The sequence below is a fragment of the Melospiza georgiana genome, chromosome 31 (assembly GCF_028018845.1).
Source record: "Melospiza georgiana isolate bMelGeo1 chromosome 31, bMelGeo1.pri, whole genome shotgun sequence".
In the NCBI taxonomy this organism is placed as follows: Eukaryota; Metazoa; Chordata; class Aves; order Passeriformes; family Passerellidae; genus Melospiza; species Melospiza georgiana.
Window position 1 is genome coordinate 4,183,400 of NC_080460.1, and position 13,672 is coordinate 4,197,071.

At 49.2% G+C, this 13,672-nt stretch overlaps 1 protein-coding gene across 2 annotated transcripts; it reads left to right on the plus strand.

Annotated features, from left to right (window-relative positions):
- The first annotated feature begins 27 nt into the window (after nucleotides 1-27).
- GMCL1 (germ cell-less 1, spermatogenesis associated) lies at nucleotides 28-13,659 on the plus strand. Of its 2 annotated transcripts, XM_058042494.1 has the most exons (14): nucleotides 28-203; nucleotides 677-800; nucleotides 2,140-2,236; nucleotides 2,996-3,093; nucleotides 3,566-3,678; nucleotides 4,144-4,209; nucleotides 4,384-4,468; nucleotides 4,641-4,731; nucleotides 4,987-5,127; nucleotides 7,034-7,103; nucleotides 10,232-10,307; nucleotides 11,007-11,152; nucleotides 11,289-11,376; nucleotides 12,400-13,659. In XM_058042494.1, exons 1-14 carry the CDS (start codon nucleotides 28-30, stop codon nucleotides 12,526-12,528), a joined length of 1,500 nt encoding a protein of 499 aa, XP_057898477.1. In that variant the 3' UTR covers nucleotides 12,529-13,659. The 2 variants fall into 2 exon arrangements, with proteins under 2 accessions (XP_057898477.1, XP_057898478.1); XM_058042495.1 differs by lacking the exon at nucleotides 4,987-5,127.
- The last annotated feature ends 13 nt before the right edge of the window (nucleotides 13,660-13,672 follow it).

A 13,672-nucleotide genomic window follows, 5' to 3' on the forward strand; every position in this document is an offset into this window, starting at 1 on the left:
GCGGCCCCATGAGGCGGCGGAGCGGCCATGGGCTCGCTGGGCAGCCGCGTGCTGCGGCGGAAGGCCGGGCTGCCGCGGGGCGAGGCGGCGGCCGCGGGCAAGGGCGGCAAGAGGAAGCGCGGCGGCGCCGAGGGAACCGGCGACAGCGACAGCGACGGCGAGGCCGAGCGGGAGGAGCGGCTGCTGCACCTCCGCGGCCGCAGGTCCGAGCGACGGCGCCGGGATGAGGGCGTCCGGGGGGGATGCGGGGCCGGGCCGAGCGGCTGGGGGCATCCAGGGCCGGGCCGGGGGGATGCGGAGTCGGGCCGGGGGCATGCAGGGCCGGGCCAGGAGGATGCAGGGCCGGACCGGGCCGAGGGGATGCGGGGCCGGGCTGAGGGCATCCAGGGCCGGCCCAGGAGGATGCAGGGCCGGGCCAGCGCGCAGCTCCAAGGGGACACCGCAGGTGCCGGCTCGGCCTCCCCTCAGAGCCCGCCGGGGAGAGGTATCGGGGTGGGTGAGGCCTCAAGGGGCTCCCCGGGTCGGGGAGGGCCCGGCGGGCTCGGGTAACGCGGCGGCCGTCCCGGGCTGGGCAGCGCCAGCCCCGGAGCGCGTGGGAGCGGCTGTAGCCGCTGCAACGGGACAGTGTCGAGGGGTGTGTCTCACTGTCCGTGGTCTGCTGTTTTGTTTTTGCCAGGAAAAAGTTGAAAAGCACGTCGAAGTATATTTATCAGACTCTGTTTTTGAATGGGGAGAACAGTGATATCAAAATTTGTGCTCTGGGAGAGGAGTGGAACTTGCACAAGATTTATTTGTGTCAGGTAAGTGGCTCCTTTCTGTGTTTTTAATAAAAGGATGTCTGAGAACTCTGAAGTATGACTGGTAATCTTTTATTTTTTCCACTTTACATTTAGGAGTTTAACTCTTTTTGTAGATGTTAACAGTTAACCAGCTCCTGTTAGCGACAGGAGTTCCTGTTGGGAAGCTGAGCTTTAGGTTCATATTTCAAAAATCTTTTGCTTCTCATACTGCTTAATTATGTTGTTTAATTTTTTTTTTTATTCCTAATCTTGGTGCATGGCCCAGAAAGGATGCTGCTTCCACACACATTTCCTGTTGGGCTGGTGTTGAGGTGGAGTCCTTTGTGTCTGTGTTGTGGGAGCTCGGAGGTGCTGGTGGCTTTGCTGTCTGTGCTGTGCCCTCAAACACCAAGTTCCCTTGTGCCCGTGTCTTGCAGGGGTTGGTGTGAAGCCCTCAGGTGCCATACCTGGACAGGAGCTGCAGTGGCAGCCAGAGCAGGGCTGTGACACTGCGGCACAGGAAGGTGCTCCACGCCTGGCTGCACTTTCTCTGGTGCCACAAGTGGCAGGAAAAGTCAATTCTGAGTTTTTTTGGTGGCTGTTGCTGTGTCAGTGCCCGAATTCCAGAGCAGCTTCAGCAAATGCTTGTGTGGTCCCAGCGAGGGGATTGCTTTCCATTTGGTCAGGGAATGCGGTGCTGTACAAATAGACTTTATTTTTTTGATCTCTCAGGTAAACTTCATTGATAGCATCTCATAATGGGCACATCTGCTGCTGGGAAGGAAAATCAGGAACCCTAGTAGAGCATTATCTTTCCCTTCCTTTGGATGGAAACCTCAAATTCTAGTTTTATGTGCTTTTCACTTAATAATAAAAGGTATATTGCCGTAAATGGTGTGTGTGTCTGTGTCCTTGGTATGAGGCTGCAGCCTTGTACAGTAATTTGTATGTCTTGCATGCCTTTTTTTTTTTTCCACCCCTAACTGGCATTCCCTAATGCCTGCAGGATTTGTTGTTTGCCAGTAACCTTAAGGACTTCGTTTTTGGACTAATTCTGTCCCCACTGGTGATGTGGCTTGTGAGAAAAAGAGCTTATGTAGCTTTTCTGGCCTTTTCAAACTCTTTCCTTACTCTGGTTACGCACACGTAGCCCAAACTTTCCTGTAGGCATTTTGAGTGTCAGAAACAGCAGCTAGAGTCAGCCCCTCGAGTCTGTCAGAATGTTTTAGCTTGTGAAAGCTCCCTTAATCTATTTTGTTCTGCATAAAGGGAAATATTAACCGTGTTGGTGCTGCTTTTGGCAGTTTGAAGTGGGACGAAATCTCTTGGTTGAGTTCTTTTTCTCTCTTCCTTCATACAGTCAGGCTACTTTTCCAGTATGTTCAGTGGCTCTTGGAAAGAATCCAGCATGAATGTCATAGAGCTGGAGATTCCTGATCAAAATATTGATGTAGAAGGTAAGTGGGAGCCTTTCATTTTAACAGAACCCTGAAGGGAGAGCTTAAGTTAAACCTGGTGATGTTCAGAGAAGGCTTATGAGGTTCAGCTTCTCTTTGTGCAGTTTTTCAGCTGTCAAGGGTGCTGGAGAGTTTGTTTAAATCCTGGGAGCTCAGTAATGTGACCGTGTTCACAGGGGTCTGAGGGTGAGGGAGGAGATGAGGATCTGACTCTGTGTTTCAGAAGGCTTGATTTATTATTTCATTATATATATTACATTAAAACTGTACTAAAAGAATAGAAGAAAGGATTTCACCAGAAAGCTAGCTAAGAATAGAATAGGAAAGAATGATAACAAAGGCTTGTGGCTCAGCTCTGTGTCCGAGCCAGCTGACTGTGATTGGCCATTAATTAGAAACAACCCCGTGAGACCAATCCCAGATGCACCTGTTGCATCCCACAGCAGCAGATAACCATTGTTTGCATTTTGTTCCTGAGACCTCTCAGCTTCTCAGGAGGAAAAACCCTAAGGAAAGGATTTTCCATAAAAGATGCCTGTGCCAGTTACAGACCCCATGTTGTGTTTTCAGTCTGGTCAGTTGCTCTAGATGAAGAACCAGCACTGGGACACAGAGAAGGTGTGCAGCGAGGGGTTTGGTTGTGTTTAGGGACTTTAAGGTCGTGTTTGGGTCATGTTTAGGTTGTGTTTAGTGCAGCGAGGGGTTTGGTTGTGTTTAGGTTGTGTTGGGTGCCTCCCTGTGACTGTGTTCCCTGTGCAGCCCTGCAGGTGGCCTTTGGCTCGCTCTACAGAGACGATGTGCTGATCAACCCCAGCCGCGTGGTGGCCCTGCTGGCCGCAGCCTGCATGCTGCAGCTGGTGAGTCAGAAATGCCACAATTCCTTCTGTCCTTACCTGAAAGGAACGCAGCAGTTCAGGGCACCCTCGCCCACGAGGCCGTTTGCACCCAGAGGAATGAATCAGCTTTTCAGCTAAATGGGGAAAAGGCCAAACACAAAGCAGTGGGTTTATTGGAAAATGCTGTGACTAAGGTTGAGGTGTGAGATTAAGTGATTTGTGAGTGATATCTACAAGTAGATTAAATAGGTTTTGGAGCTCGCTTGCTCTACCCTGAGGGCATTCAGTACCCTTTTCTTTCATGGGAAGTGTTCTTTAGGAACGTCTGTGTTTCTGAGGAATGATGTTTAAGTGGTTTGAACAATGTAGCACCAGTCACTGTGGGACTTGGGGGATGGCTCAGGCATGAAAATGTATGTGAACAGCACGGTGTCTGACATTCCTGTTGGGAAGTGAACACTCAGAATGTCTGTGTGCTTTTTCCTCCCTGCAGGATGGCTTAATCCAGCAATGTGGTGAAACAATGAAGGAAACCATCACTGCCCAAACTGTGTGTGGTTATTACAATTCTGCAGGGACATATGGGCTGGACTCCGTGAAGAAAAAGTAAGAATTGCTGTCTCCAAACTGCTTTGGACATTGCTAATTAGCACTGGATTTACACACAGTAGCATAATGACCACGTTAATTGTTTCAATATTTTTTTGGAATAGAATCTTAGAACATCAAAGTTGGAAGAGATCCATAAGATCATCCAGTCCAACCACCCACCCAGCACTTCCACTGAAACCACTAAACCACATAATCCAGAGGCAGATTCACACCTCCAGGGTGGAGGTGGGACTCTATTCCAATGCCTGACCTCCCAAACAGGGAAAAAACCATCAAGTGCCTAATCTGAATTGATTGAGTCTGTCCAGTTCCTTCTGCAAAACCCTTGTGCCCTCCTGCAGATCCACAATCCCACCCAGCTCGGTATTGTCTGCAAATTTGCTGAGGGAGCAGCTGTTGCAGCAATGTTGACACAGAGAAGGAACAAGCAGAGGCCCTAACTCCTTGCTTTCCATGCAGGTGCCTTGAGTGGCTCTTGAACAATCTGATGACTCACCAGAGTGTTGGACTCTTCAAGGAGCTCAGGTACTGGGGCTGCACTTCCCTTATTGGGGCTGCAGGGATGCAGGACAGTCCCTGCCCAAGGCTGGAGCCCACTGCAGATCACTTTCTGGGCATTGCTGGTTGCTTGTTCCCTGCCTCCCCTTCTCCTTTTTCTCTTTTGTGTCTCGCTGACCTGTTACAATTGATTTTTTCCAGCATAAACCTCATGAAGCAGCTGATCAGCTCCTCCAACCTGTTTGTGCTGCAGGTGGAGATGGATGTGTACACTGCTCTCAAAAAGGTGCTTGCCTGGGGCTCAGTGCAGTGAGCCTTTGTGGGGTTGACTGGAAGTATTTAATAGAATAGCAGAACTTTCATAGAAATGAGTGCACTGTGGAAATGTCTCTTATTAGCATGCAGATTTCTTAGCTGAAACGTCAGCTGACTCACTGGAGTTTCTTTGTTTTGCCCAGTGGATGTTCCTTCAGCTCGTGCCTTCTTGGAATGGCTCTTTCAAGCAGGTGCTGTCTGAAGCTGATGCCTGGTTTGCTGAGCGCAGGAGAGGTAGGAGGAGCTGCCAGCCCTTGAACACCAATAATTCTCCATTTTCATGCCAAAAGCCACTCAACAACCCTAATAAAATCAAAGCCGTTAAACACCAATAATAACTTTTTCTAACCAATAATAACTTTTTCTAACCAATAATAACTTTCTCTAACCAATAATAACTTTTTCTAACCAATAAGTAAAGCCTGCAGTATAAACAGGGTGTGGGAAGGACTTGGGGGTGCAAACCACGGTGTGGGTGCTGTGTTGCAGAGTTTGGGGGCGACGTTGCCTTCCTGGAGTCGGCGCAGGGCAGCGCCTTCGTGCCCGTGTTCGCTCACCTGAGGCTGCAGTACATCATCAGTGACCTGGCCTCGGCCAGGATCGTGGAGAGGGACGCCCTGCTGCCCTCAGGTGAGGCAGGGAGGGAGGGCTGGCACAGCTGGGGCCTCACCTCCACTGCTGCCTTGGGTTCCTTCAGCCCAGGGGAGAGAGACACGGAGGGGCTGGGCATGTCCCAGGAGGGACAGAGCTGGGGAGGGGGCAGGAGCACAGGGCAGCTGGGTGGCACTGTGGTGACAGGGAGAGGGGACACAGGCAGCTGGGTGGCACTGTGGTGCAGGAAAGGGGACACAGGCCTGTGATGTAAGGAAAGGGGACACAGGGTGGCACTGTGGTGACACAGAGAGGGGACAAAGGGCCTGTGATGTAAGGAAAGGGGGCACAGGGCACGTGCTGCCTGCAGGAGGATCTCTGTGCTGGGAAGTGCTGTCTCAGTTTGGTGCTCGCCTGCCCCTGTAATCTCTCCATGCCAGGGTGCAGCTGTGTTGAGATCAGAACTTTGGCTCTTCCTTTACAAGGAGGCTGAGATAACTCCTGGGCTGCACTTTGGAGCAGGCTGGTGGCTGCCAGCATTCACTATGTGAGGGGATGCTTTGTACCTGAGAGGCTGCAGGCAGGGCCTTTGCTGGGTAGTTTGTGCTCTGCTGGAAGGTTATTCCAGATGAAATTGTTCTCAAGGAGGTAGAGAAGCAAATCACACTGAGTAGTTGAAAGTAGTACTGTGATTATTTATTTATTTTTATACTCTGGTGTGTAGGTCCTGGGGGGGAGAACTGAAATTCTGTGTTAGGAGTTCACAGCAGTCTGATGTTTGTGCAGAAAAGGTGCAAGAGACAGGAATACATAATGTGTCTGTGTGAGCACAGTGTTTGTTGTTCTGTTTTATTGGTGGCTTGTGAACATTTCCTCAGCTGTGCTTTCCCTCTTGATAAAGCAGCAGCTGAAATGTGAGGTAGGAAATAGATACCTGCAATGCACAAACAGAGAAGACGCTCTCCCTCCTGATATTTCTTCCTTCCCTTCTAGCACATCCATTCTCTGCTCCTTGCCTGTGTAGTTTTCCTTAATTCATTTTTAATTTGCAGTTGTACTTTGGTTGATGCCCAGTTTGCTCCTATCACAGTCTGTACTTTCTCTCTAGAGTCAGTGGGACAAAGGCTGGTTTGAATTTTCCATCCATGATCTGGCCTCTCCTCCCTTCTGTCCCATTCACCGGTTTCCTGGGTTGGTTTGGTCACGTTGGCTCTCCCTGTTCTCTCACCCAGCCCATTTCCCAGAGGTGGTTCTCATTTCTGACCTTGCCCCTTGCCCCATTTGTTATCTTGACTAAGAACTTCTTACACCCTGGCATGTTGGGATCCCTTTTGTGTAACCGCCTGGCAAACCGCTGAGTTTTGTTCTGTTTTATCTCTTGGTTGCAACATTAAATTAACACAGCCAGTAAAATCTTTGTGTGTTCTCCAAGGAAGACATGATTTATGTTTATTCTTAGCAGGGTACAACTTGTGTTTGTTTTACCATATTTGTGTTAAGTCCCTGTTTTCTTTTATCCCTTGATTGTGTTTTCTTCTTCTTCAGCTTGCGTAGAGTTCCCCTGGGGGTTCAGAGCACAGCACCTTCTCCCCAGAGCTTGCTAACAAGCTCCTTGGCTGAGCAGGGCTGTGTGTGCTGAGAAAACGTGTGGAGTTGCATCACTTGTGGCAGCAGTGGGTGTTGGAGGAGATGAGCACAGTCTGGAGTGGCTGCTCGTAGCTGTGGGTGTTTATCCTTTCCCCTGTGCTGGGGCTGGAGAGCACAGGGAGTTACAGGGGGTGGGGTGCACACACTTATTCATAAGTGTAACTTTATTATTTCTATCTAATTGTATTTCTCTATTTCTAATTTTCTAATGTACATGACCATCCCCATTCCCAGCTCCAAAGACAACACCAAGCCTTTTTTTTCTTTTTTTTTTTTTCTTTTTTTTTTTTAATTTTAGAATGGCTGTCCTCTGTTTACAAACAGCAGTGGTTTGCCATGCTCAGAGCAGAACAGGACAATGATATTGGGTAGGTATATTACAGGCTTTAATTTCTCTCTTATGTTAGAAACCTTCCTGCCATGGAAATTTTGACATGAATTATTTGGAGTTCACATTAAAAGGAGGGGGGAAGCATACTTCAGTGCTTTTGAACTGTTGATCTCTGGAGCTCTCAGTTCCCCTGGGCTGGCTGGTCCCCCCTCCCTGAACCAGCAGAACTCTGGAACACTGATCTGCTGGGACCAGAGGGAAATGCTGGGTGGGGGACACGAGTTCTGTACTTTCCTTCATGTGGGTTAATGCTTCTCACTGGCACTTCACCTGGAAATCTGTGCTGAGGCTATGAGAGGGGGAGTTTCTGAGCCTTCCATTTTAAGGATGCTTTGGCCATCAGACTGTTCCTCTTCCTTCTGCTTGCTCTTGGCCGTGCTGCAGTGAGCCAGGTCCTGGATTTAACACCAAAACTATGGCAAAATGTAGCTGGGGGAGTTGGTGCTGCCTTTGTCTGCTCTGCTGGCTCCTGGAGTGCTTTGAGGAGAAAAAATGCCAAGTCAGGCAGCTGCAGAATGCCTGTTACCTCCCCAAACCCAGCAGGCTGACTTGCTCCTTTGTCCTGTCACCCAGCAGGTGACACTGTGGGCAGGGACGTTGTTGGGCTGTAACAGGAGCTTCAAAAAGCCCCAGAGTCTGGTCTGAACAACAGCCAGGATCTTTAGAAAGTTGTTCTCTGAGGCAGCAGTGCTTTGGGAAGTGGCGGAGGCAAGGTGCAGCATTGTGGCTCTCACATTCAGCTCCTGCAGGTGAATTTTGGGTGGCTGTGCCCTGGTTCTGGTGCTGCTCTCGTGGGAAGGGTTTTGCAGTGCTGCTGTGGCTGTGTCTGAGAGCAGTGTCCCCTCCTGGCTCGTGGGGAGACAGGGTTCACAGGAAAGTGAGTCAGCAGAGGCAGTATTTGCTAATTTTGATGTGTTTTGGTAGTTGAGTGCAGTGGGAGCATTGGAATTGCCAGCCACTGCATACACATGCTTCTGGGAAAGGGAGTTCCCACAGAGTGAGGATGATGGGGGTCATCCAGCTTGGAAAACAGCGATTTCAAAATTCAGCTACAGCTGAGGATTTCAATGGCTTTTGGAATGGGCAGAGTATTTCTCCACATTTTTTCTTGCTTGTTTAGTCTTCTCTTTTGTAGTATGGGTTGCTTATTTCTTTTAAGGCAGTGAAAAGCAAAGGTCTCAGCCTCAGAAGGGCAGACATGCAGCTGTTCTTTTGTGTTAGTGCAAATGTTTTGGCCATTTGACCAACGTGTAGCTGCAGGAAAAGAATTCAGGTTTTATAAGCCCATGGTTTATCCAGCTCTGCTGCTCTTCCTCTCACACCTCCTGCCCGTGTCAGCATCAAACACATGTTTTCCCTCAGGGGTAAGGAGGCAGACGTAGGAATCAGAGCAGGACGTGAATCTGACTCCTCAGAGCTGAAGTCAGGCTCTATTTCCATATCCCACCTGGTGCAGGGCATAATTGCACCTGCTTCTTGCAGCACTGGCAGCATGGAAATGGCACTGCCTGGAAACTGTGATGTGGCTTTAGGGAGAGGAGAAGAAAGTGTTTCCTTTTTGCTTTGAGTTTGCATTTAAAAGGATTAAACATCTTATTCACTCTTCAGAATTGGAGAATTTTTTAGTGTTAGCAGTTAGTTTGTGGCTTTGAACTGTAGCTGCTCAGGGTTTACTTGTGTTCAAGTGGATCACTTTTTTTTTAAATTAAACATGTGTTTTGTGGCAGAAGCCAGACAGATCCTTCACGTCTGGGGCTGGAATCACTTCTGCTCTTAGCAGTCTCTTTGGCAGTGTGCAAGAAGGAGGCAGAATGGCTCCACTGTTCCCTGTGTGGCAGCTGGTGGAAGTGGTTCAAGCTGGAGTTCTGCATTGTCTGAGGCTGCTCGAGGCATGGAGAGGGGAATGTTAATGTCAGTCTGAGCATTATGGACTAATGTTTGTGAAATTTGTCACTAATTAAACAGAAATAAATCCTTTATCACCATTACTGCATTTAGGTCAGCCGCAGAACCAGTTCAGCTGGAAGATGTGGAAAGGCGCACGGGAGGTTCCTGGGTGAATTTGTTGAAGTGTGATGAGTTGTATGCATAACCTGTTCTCTGAGCACTTCACCTCCCAGGACTGGGTTTTACAGACACGAGACAAGAGACCTGGGCTGAGCTTACAAAAGATTTAGCTGTGAGTTGCTGTGGAGTGAGCAGCAGGAGGAGAACAGAGGCTGCATCTCTTCTGGCTTGAAGGGCACTGCTGGGTCCTGTGGGTTTGCACTTGAGGCTGTGGGGATTGATGTCACCGGGATTAATAAAGTTCACTGCCGGCCCTCAGCCTGCTGTGACTTGGACACTTCCTGGCAGTGGGTGTTGGGTTAGTGCTGTCGTGGTGAGAGAAGCAAAGTGAGTAACACAACTGTGGAAAATCAGGGCTGATCTCACTCGTGCTGGCTCTGCAAGGCTGTTGTACGTGCTGGACATGGGGGGTGTTGGGTGAGAGGAGCTGGTCTTGGTGTGGGATGACACAGCCCAGGGCTCTGCATCTCAGGAGCTCTCATTTCTTGACACTGAGGGGAAGTGGGGTTTTTTTATGAGCACTGAGGGGAAGTGGTTTTTTTTTTAGTCAAGTTGCATAACCAGCCCCTTGAGAAACCTCTCCCAGTGTCTCGTGGCTGCTGCTTCATAGCACTGCTGTCGTGCAGAGCCCTGCAGCTGTGCCCCACCACTTGTCTCTGGTTGTGTCTGAGAAGTCAGCCTGCTGTGTTTAAAAAACACTTGGGTTTTTACAAGGCTGGGAGAATGCATTGCATTGCAAGGGCTATTATTTTATCTGGAAAAGTTCTTTTGTAGAAGTCCTGCCCTAACTGAGGTGTCACAGCCTGGTTTATATTGCAGTTTTGTAGTTGATGGGACAGTTTGGGATGGAAGAGGCTCTGGGAGCTCATCCTGTCATGCCTCTGCTCAAAGGGTCAGTTGAGAGTCCCTTCCACCTCAGGGTATTCCATCATTGCCTGGTCAGACAAGGTTACCCCAGTCTGTTCATCTTCCCCACATTAAGGTATCACACAAAGCTGTTGAAGTGTCCTTAAAGATGCTGGTTTGGGTTTTTTTCAGGCCTCAAGAAATCAATAAGGAGGAACTGGAAGGAAACAGCATGAGGTGTGGTCGCAAGCTGGCCAAGGATGGTGATGTAAGTGTGGCACGTGGCAAGCTGCAGGGCTGGCGTGGCTGAGACAAGTCAGGCATTTCCAAATCATCTAAGTCCTCATTGGCAAACTGTATCAAAAGGTGTCATGGAGAAAGACACCATTTTTTCCTCCCCAGAGAGAGGGAAGCCATGTCTCTGCAAGGAGCAAGGAACTGGAGTTTCATTGTGCTCTTGTGCTGCAAGACTGGGAAAACTGTTAGTGCAGGCAGTTAAACAGAGCTCTGATCACTCATCAGCTGGAGAAGGAAGTTCTGTAGATAAAATGTGTAACATTCAGAGCCAGGGCCCCTCAGTGACTTTAGGTAACAGGTCTTGTGAAATGAGCTGAGAACATTCATTTTTCCCGTTGAGGTCGCATAACCCAAGGGTGCTCAGGGCATGGCTGGGGCTCACAGATCAGCCCCATTACCCAGAGCTGGTATGTGATACCCGCTGCTGTGACGTGTGTCCTGCCTCTCTGGGAGGCAGCTGACCCTCAGCTGCTGTCACACAGTCCCCTGCAGTGTCCAGCTGTCCCCACCGAGTTGTGTGTCCCAGGCAGGTGCTGGCAGGGATCCCTGAGCCCCCCGAGCAGCTCAGGAGTGACCGCTCGGAGCTGGGGTGGCACAGCACCCTCAGGCTGTGTGTGTCCCCTGTGTGTCCCCCCTGTGTGTCCCCCTGCGTGTCCCCTCTGTCCTGCAGTACTGCTGGCGCTGGACTGGCTTTAACTTCGGCCTGGACCTGCTGGTGACCTACACCAACCGCTACATCATCTTCAAGCGCAACACGCTGAACCAGCCGTGCAGCGGCTCCGTCAGCCTGCAGCCGCGCCGCAGCATCGCCTTCAGGTGCAGCCCTGGGCCCGCTCCCTCCCTGCTGCCAGTCCTGCTGGCGCTGTCACAGCACGCTCCCCACCCTGCCTCCTCCTCAGGAGTACCCGAAATCGGGGAGGCTGAGGTGGTCTCCCCCCTGTGCTGCCCCCAGGTTGCGCCTGGCCTCGTTCGACTGCAGCGGGAAGATGATCTGCAGCAGGACCACGGGCTATCAGATCCTCACTCTGGAGAAGGACCAGGTGTGTCTGTGGGCTGGGCTGCTGCAGCTCAAGGCATGAAAAAAATGCTCAGAAGTCACCGGTGCTTTTGAAGGGGAGTTGCTGCTCCTGTTGGCGTTGCTGATGTGGAATCTCAGGCATTCCTGTTAGAGGTAGTGGGTAATTAGGCTAATTTGTGAAGTGGATCTAGAGTAGGGTAGTGCGAGTGTTGATAATGTGAAATTAGTTCCCATATTAGTGAAATGAGTGCCTGTGGTGCTGCTGTCTGCTGCTCTTCAGCACTGCTGGCATCACCCTCTGCATAATCTGGCCATCAGACTGCTCATTTAGAGGCAAATCCAGAATGTGAAGACTCTCATAAACTGAGGAGTTAAAAGGATGTCTGCATCTTGTTTAAGGGTTGGATTTATTACTCTGGTAAGTAAATTGAAGAAAGCCCCAGAGAGGAGTGGAGTTTTCTTAGAGCAAGTGCCCTTTTCCACCCATTGCTGACAGCAGGATTTAGTGGGGCATGTGTGGGACTTGCTAATCAAGTTTCTCAAATCCCAGCCAGCAGTGATACAAAGGTGGTGAGAACACAGAAAACCTTTCCTTGTCAGTGCCATCCTCACTGGAGGGTGAAGTTTCAGTTTTGAAGTTTCGGTTGTTTTGCATCCTCACGAGGTTGAAGTTTCAACTTTGCTTCCCCAAAACCAGTTCCTAGAGTGGAACCAAAAAAATTGCAGCCCACAAACTGAAGTTTGCTTTCTGTTGTGGAATGCCTGGCTGGTGAAATCTCCCAAGTCTGAGAACTGTCCCTTCCTCCCCAGCATGTTGGAGGGGAAATGTGCTCCAGCATTTCCTGTGGCTGTTCCCTGTGCTGCTAGGAGCTGTGGGCAGGCTGAGAATATGTCAGTGTTATAAACTCGAGGTGAAGGGGAGCTGTCTTTGCTTTATGTTTATATTCTGATCTTAGCCTGCAGCCATTGAGCTGTGCAGAGTGAGCGCGGTGTCAGTGTTGTGCTTTCTGGTCCCCTCACCCCACAAATATCCTGTGTGCTGCAGGAGCAGATCGTGATGAATTTGGACAGCAGACTCCTGACCTTCCCCCTGTACATCTGCTGCAACTTCCTGTACACCTCCCCAGAGAAGAGGGCAGACAGCGAGGCCCAGCTGGATCACCTGGAATGCTGAGCCCTGCCTGGCTGGACAGGCTTACACTGTGGCACAGCCCTGGCCTTAGCGCTCTCCTATGCAGCTCTGACATTAGGTAGGCCAAAACCAGTCATCTTTTTAATTTTTTATAATTTTATTTCTGTTCTGCATCAGGCAGGAGCCATTCCGTGTTTGAGAAGTGTTGTCACACTTGGGCTTTTCTGGGTGAAAACTGAGCCAAACTGGAAATAGGGAATTTGTGTGGATTCACAACTTAGGAAATGACCTGTTGGACTCTGAGCACACATTGTAGGTTGTGTGGGTTTTGTTAGTGTGGGGTTTGGTTGTATTATTTGTTGGGTTTTTAAATAACTGATCTGTAAATACCAGATCCATATTTTGCTTTTTTCCTGGTCCTTTTCTCTTAGGGCCAAATAATGTCTGTAAATGTGACATCTCAACTTTGGTTATTTAACTGCACAGCCTTTCCCACCTGATGGGTTTAAACCTTTTTTTGCAGCTCACACAAACACACATTTCATTCTTGGTCTTGCTCTTAACACTGCAGCCAATAATTCTCTGTCTTTTAGCAGGTTAATTTACTAATAAGGATGTTCATAAATGAATTATTTTTCCATGTACAGCGAGTACTCCAATGTCCTCACCATTACTTGAGTTGTGTCAGCAGCAGCTCTCAGCTGGAGTTCTGCTGAGTGCTGACTCTACTCACACAAACCAAATACCAGTTTTTAAACATTTTCTGTGGCTTGTTGTAGCTGTTACCTTGGGAATACATCCCATGTTAGCTCAGGAACTTGTGACTTTCCAGTGCCTTTTGAGTTGTATGTGTAACACCAACTTCACATCAATTCAGCAAGGTCACAGGATCCAAAGGCAGAGCTGGGAACAAGAGATTCCTCTCCACTTGGTGTGATGGATGAGTCGTGTCATGGTACACTCTGTTCAGTCTTTGTTGGGTTTTATGTTTGTCTCTTACAATTTTCAATTCTTACAGCAGGATTTTTTGATTCAAACTGGGAATTTTTGCCTCGTTAATGCCTATTTTTTTAATGTCAGAAAAATATAAAACCATTTGTACTTTATAACAAGGGTAAAAATATGCTGAGCAAGATAGAAAAACATGGCAAAGTGTCAAATAAATGATTTCAAGTGGGATATTTGT

Excerpts from the sequence above, each read along its gene's own strand:
- GMCL1 (XM_058042494.1), top strand. The coding sequence starts at position 28 with ATGGGCTCGCTGGGCAGCCGCGTGCTGCGGCGGAAGGCCGGGCTGCCG. Across the intron at positions 204-676 it reads CTGCACCTCCGCGGCCGCAG|GAAAAAGTTGAAAAGCACGT; the intron begins GTCCGAGCGACG and ends TGTTTTTGCCAG. Across the intron at positions 4,210-4,383 it reads GGACTCTTCAAGGAGCTCAG|CATAAACCTCATGAAGCAGC; the intron begins GTACTGGGGCTG and ends GATTTTTTCCAG.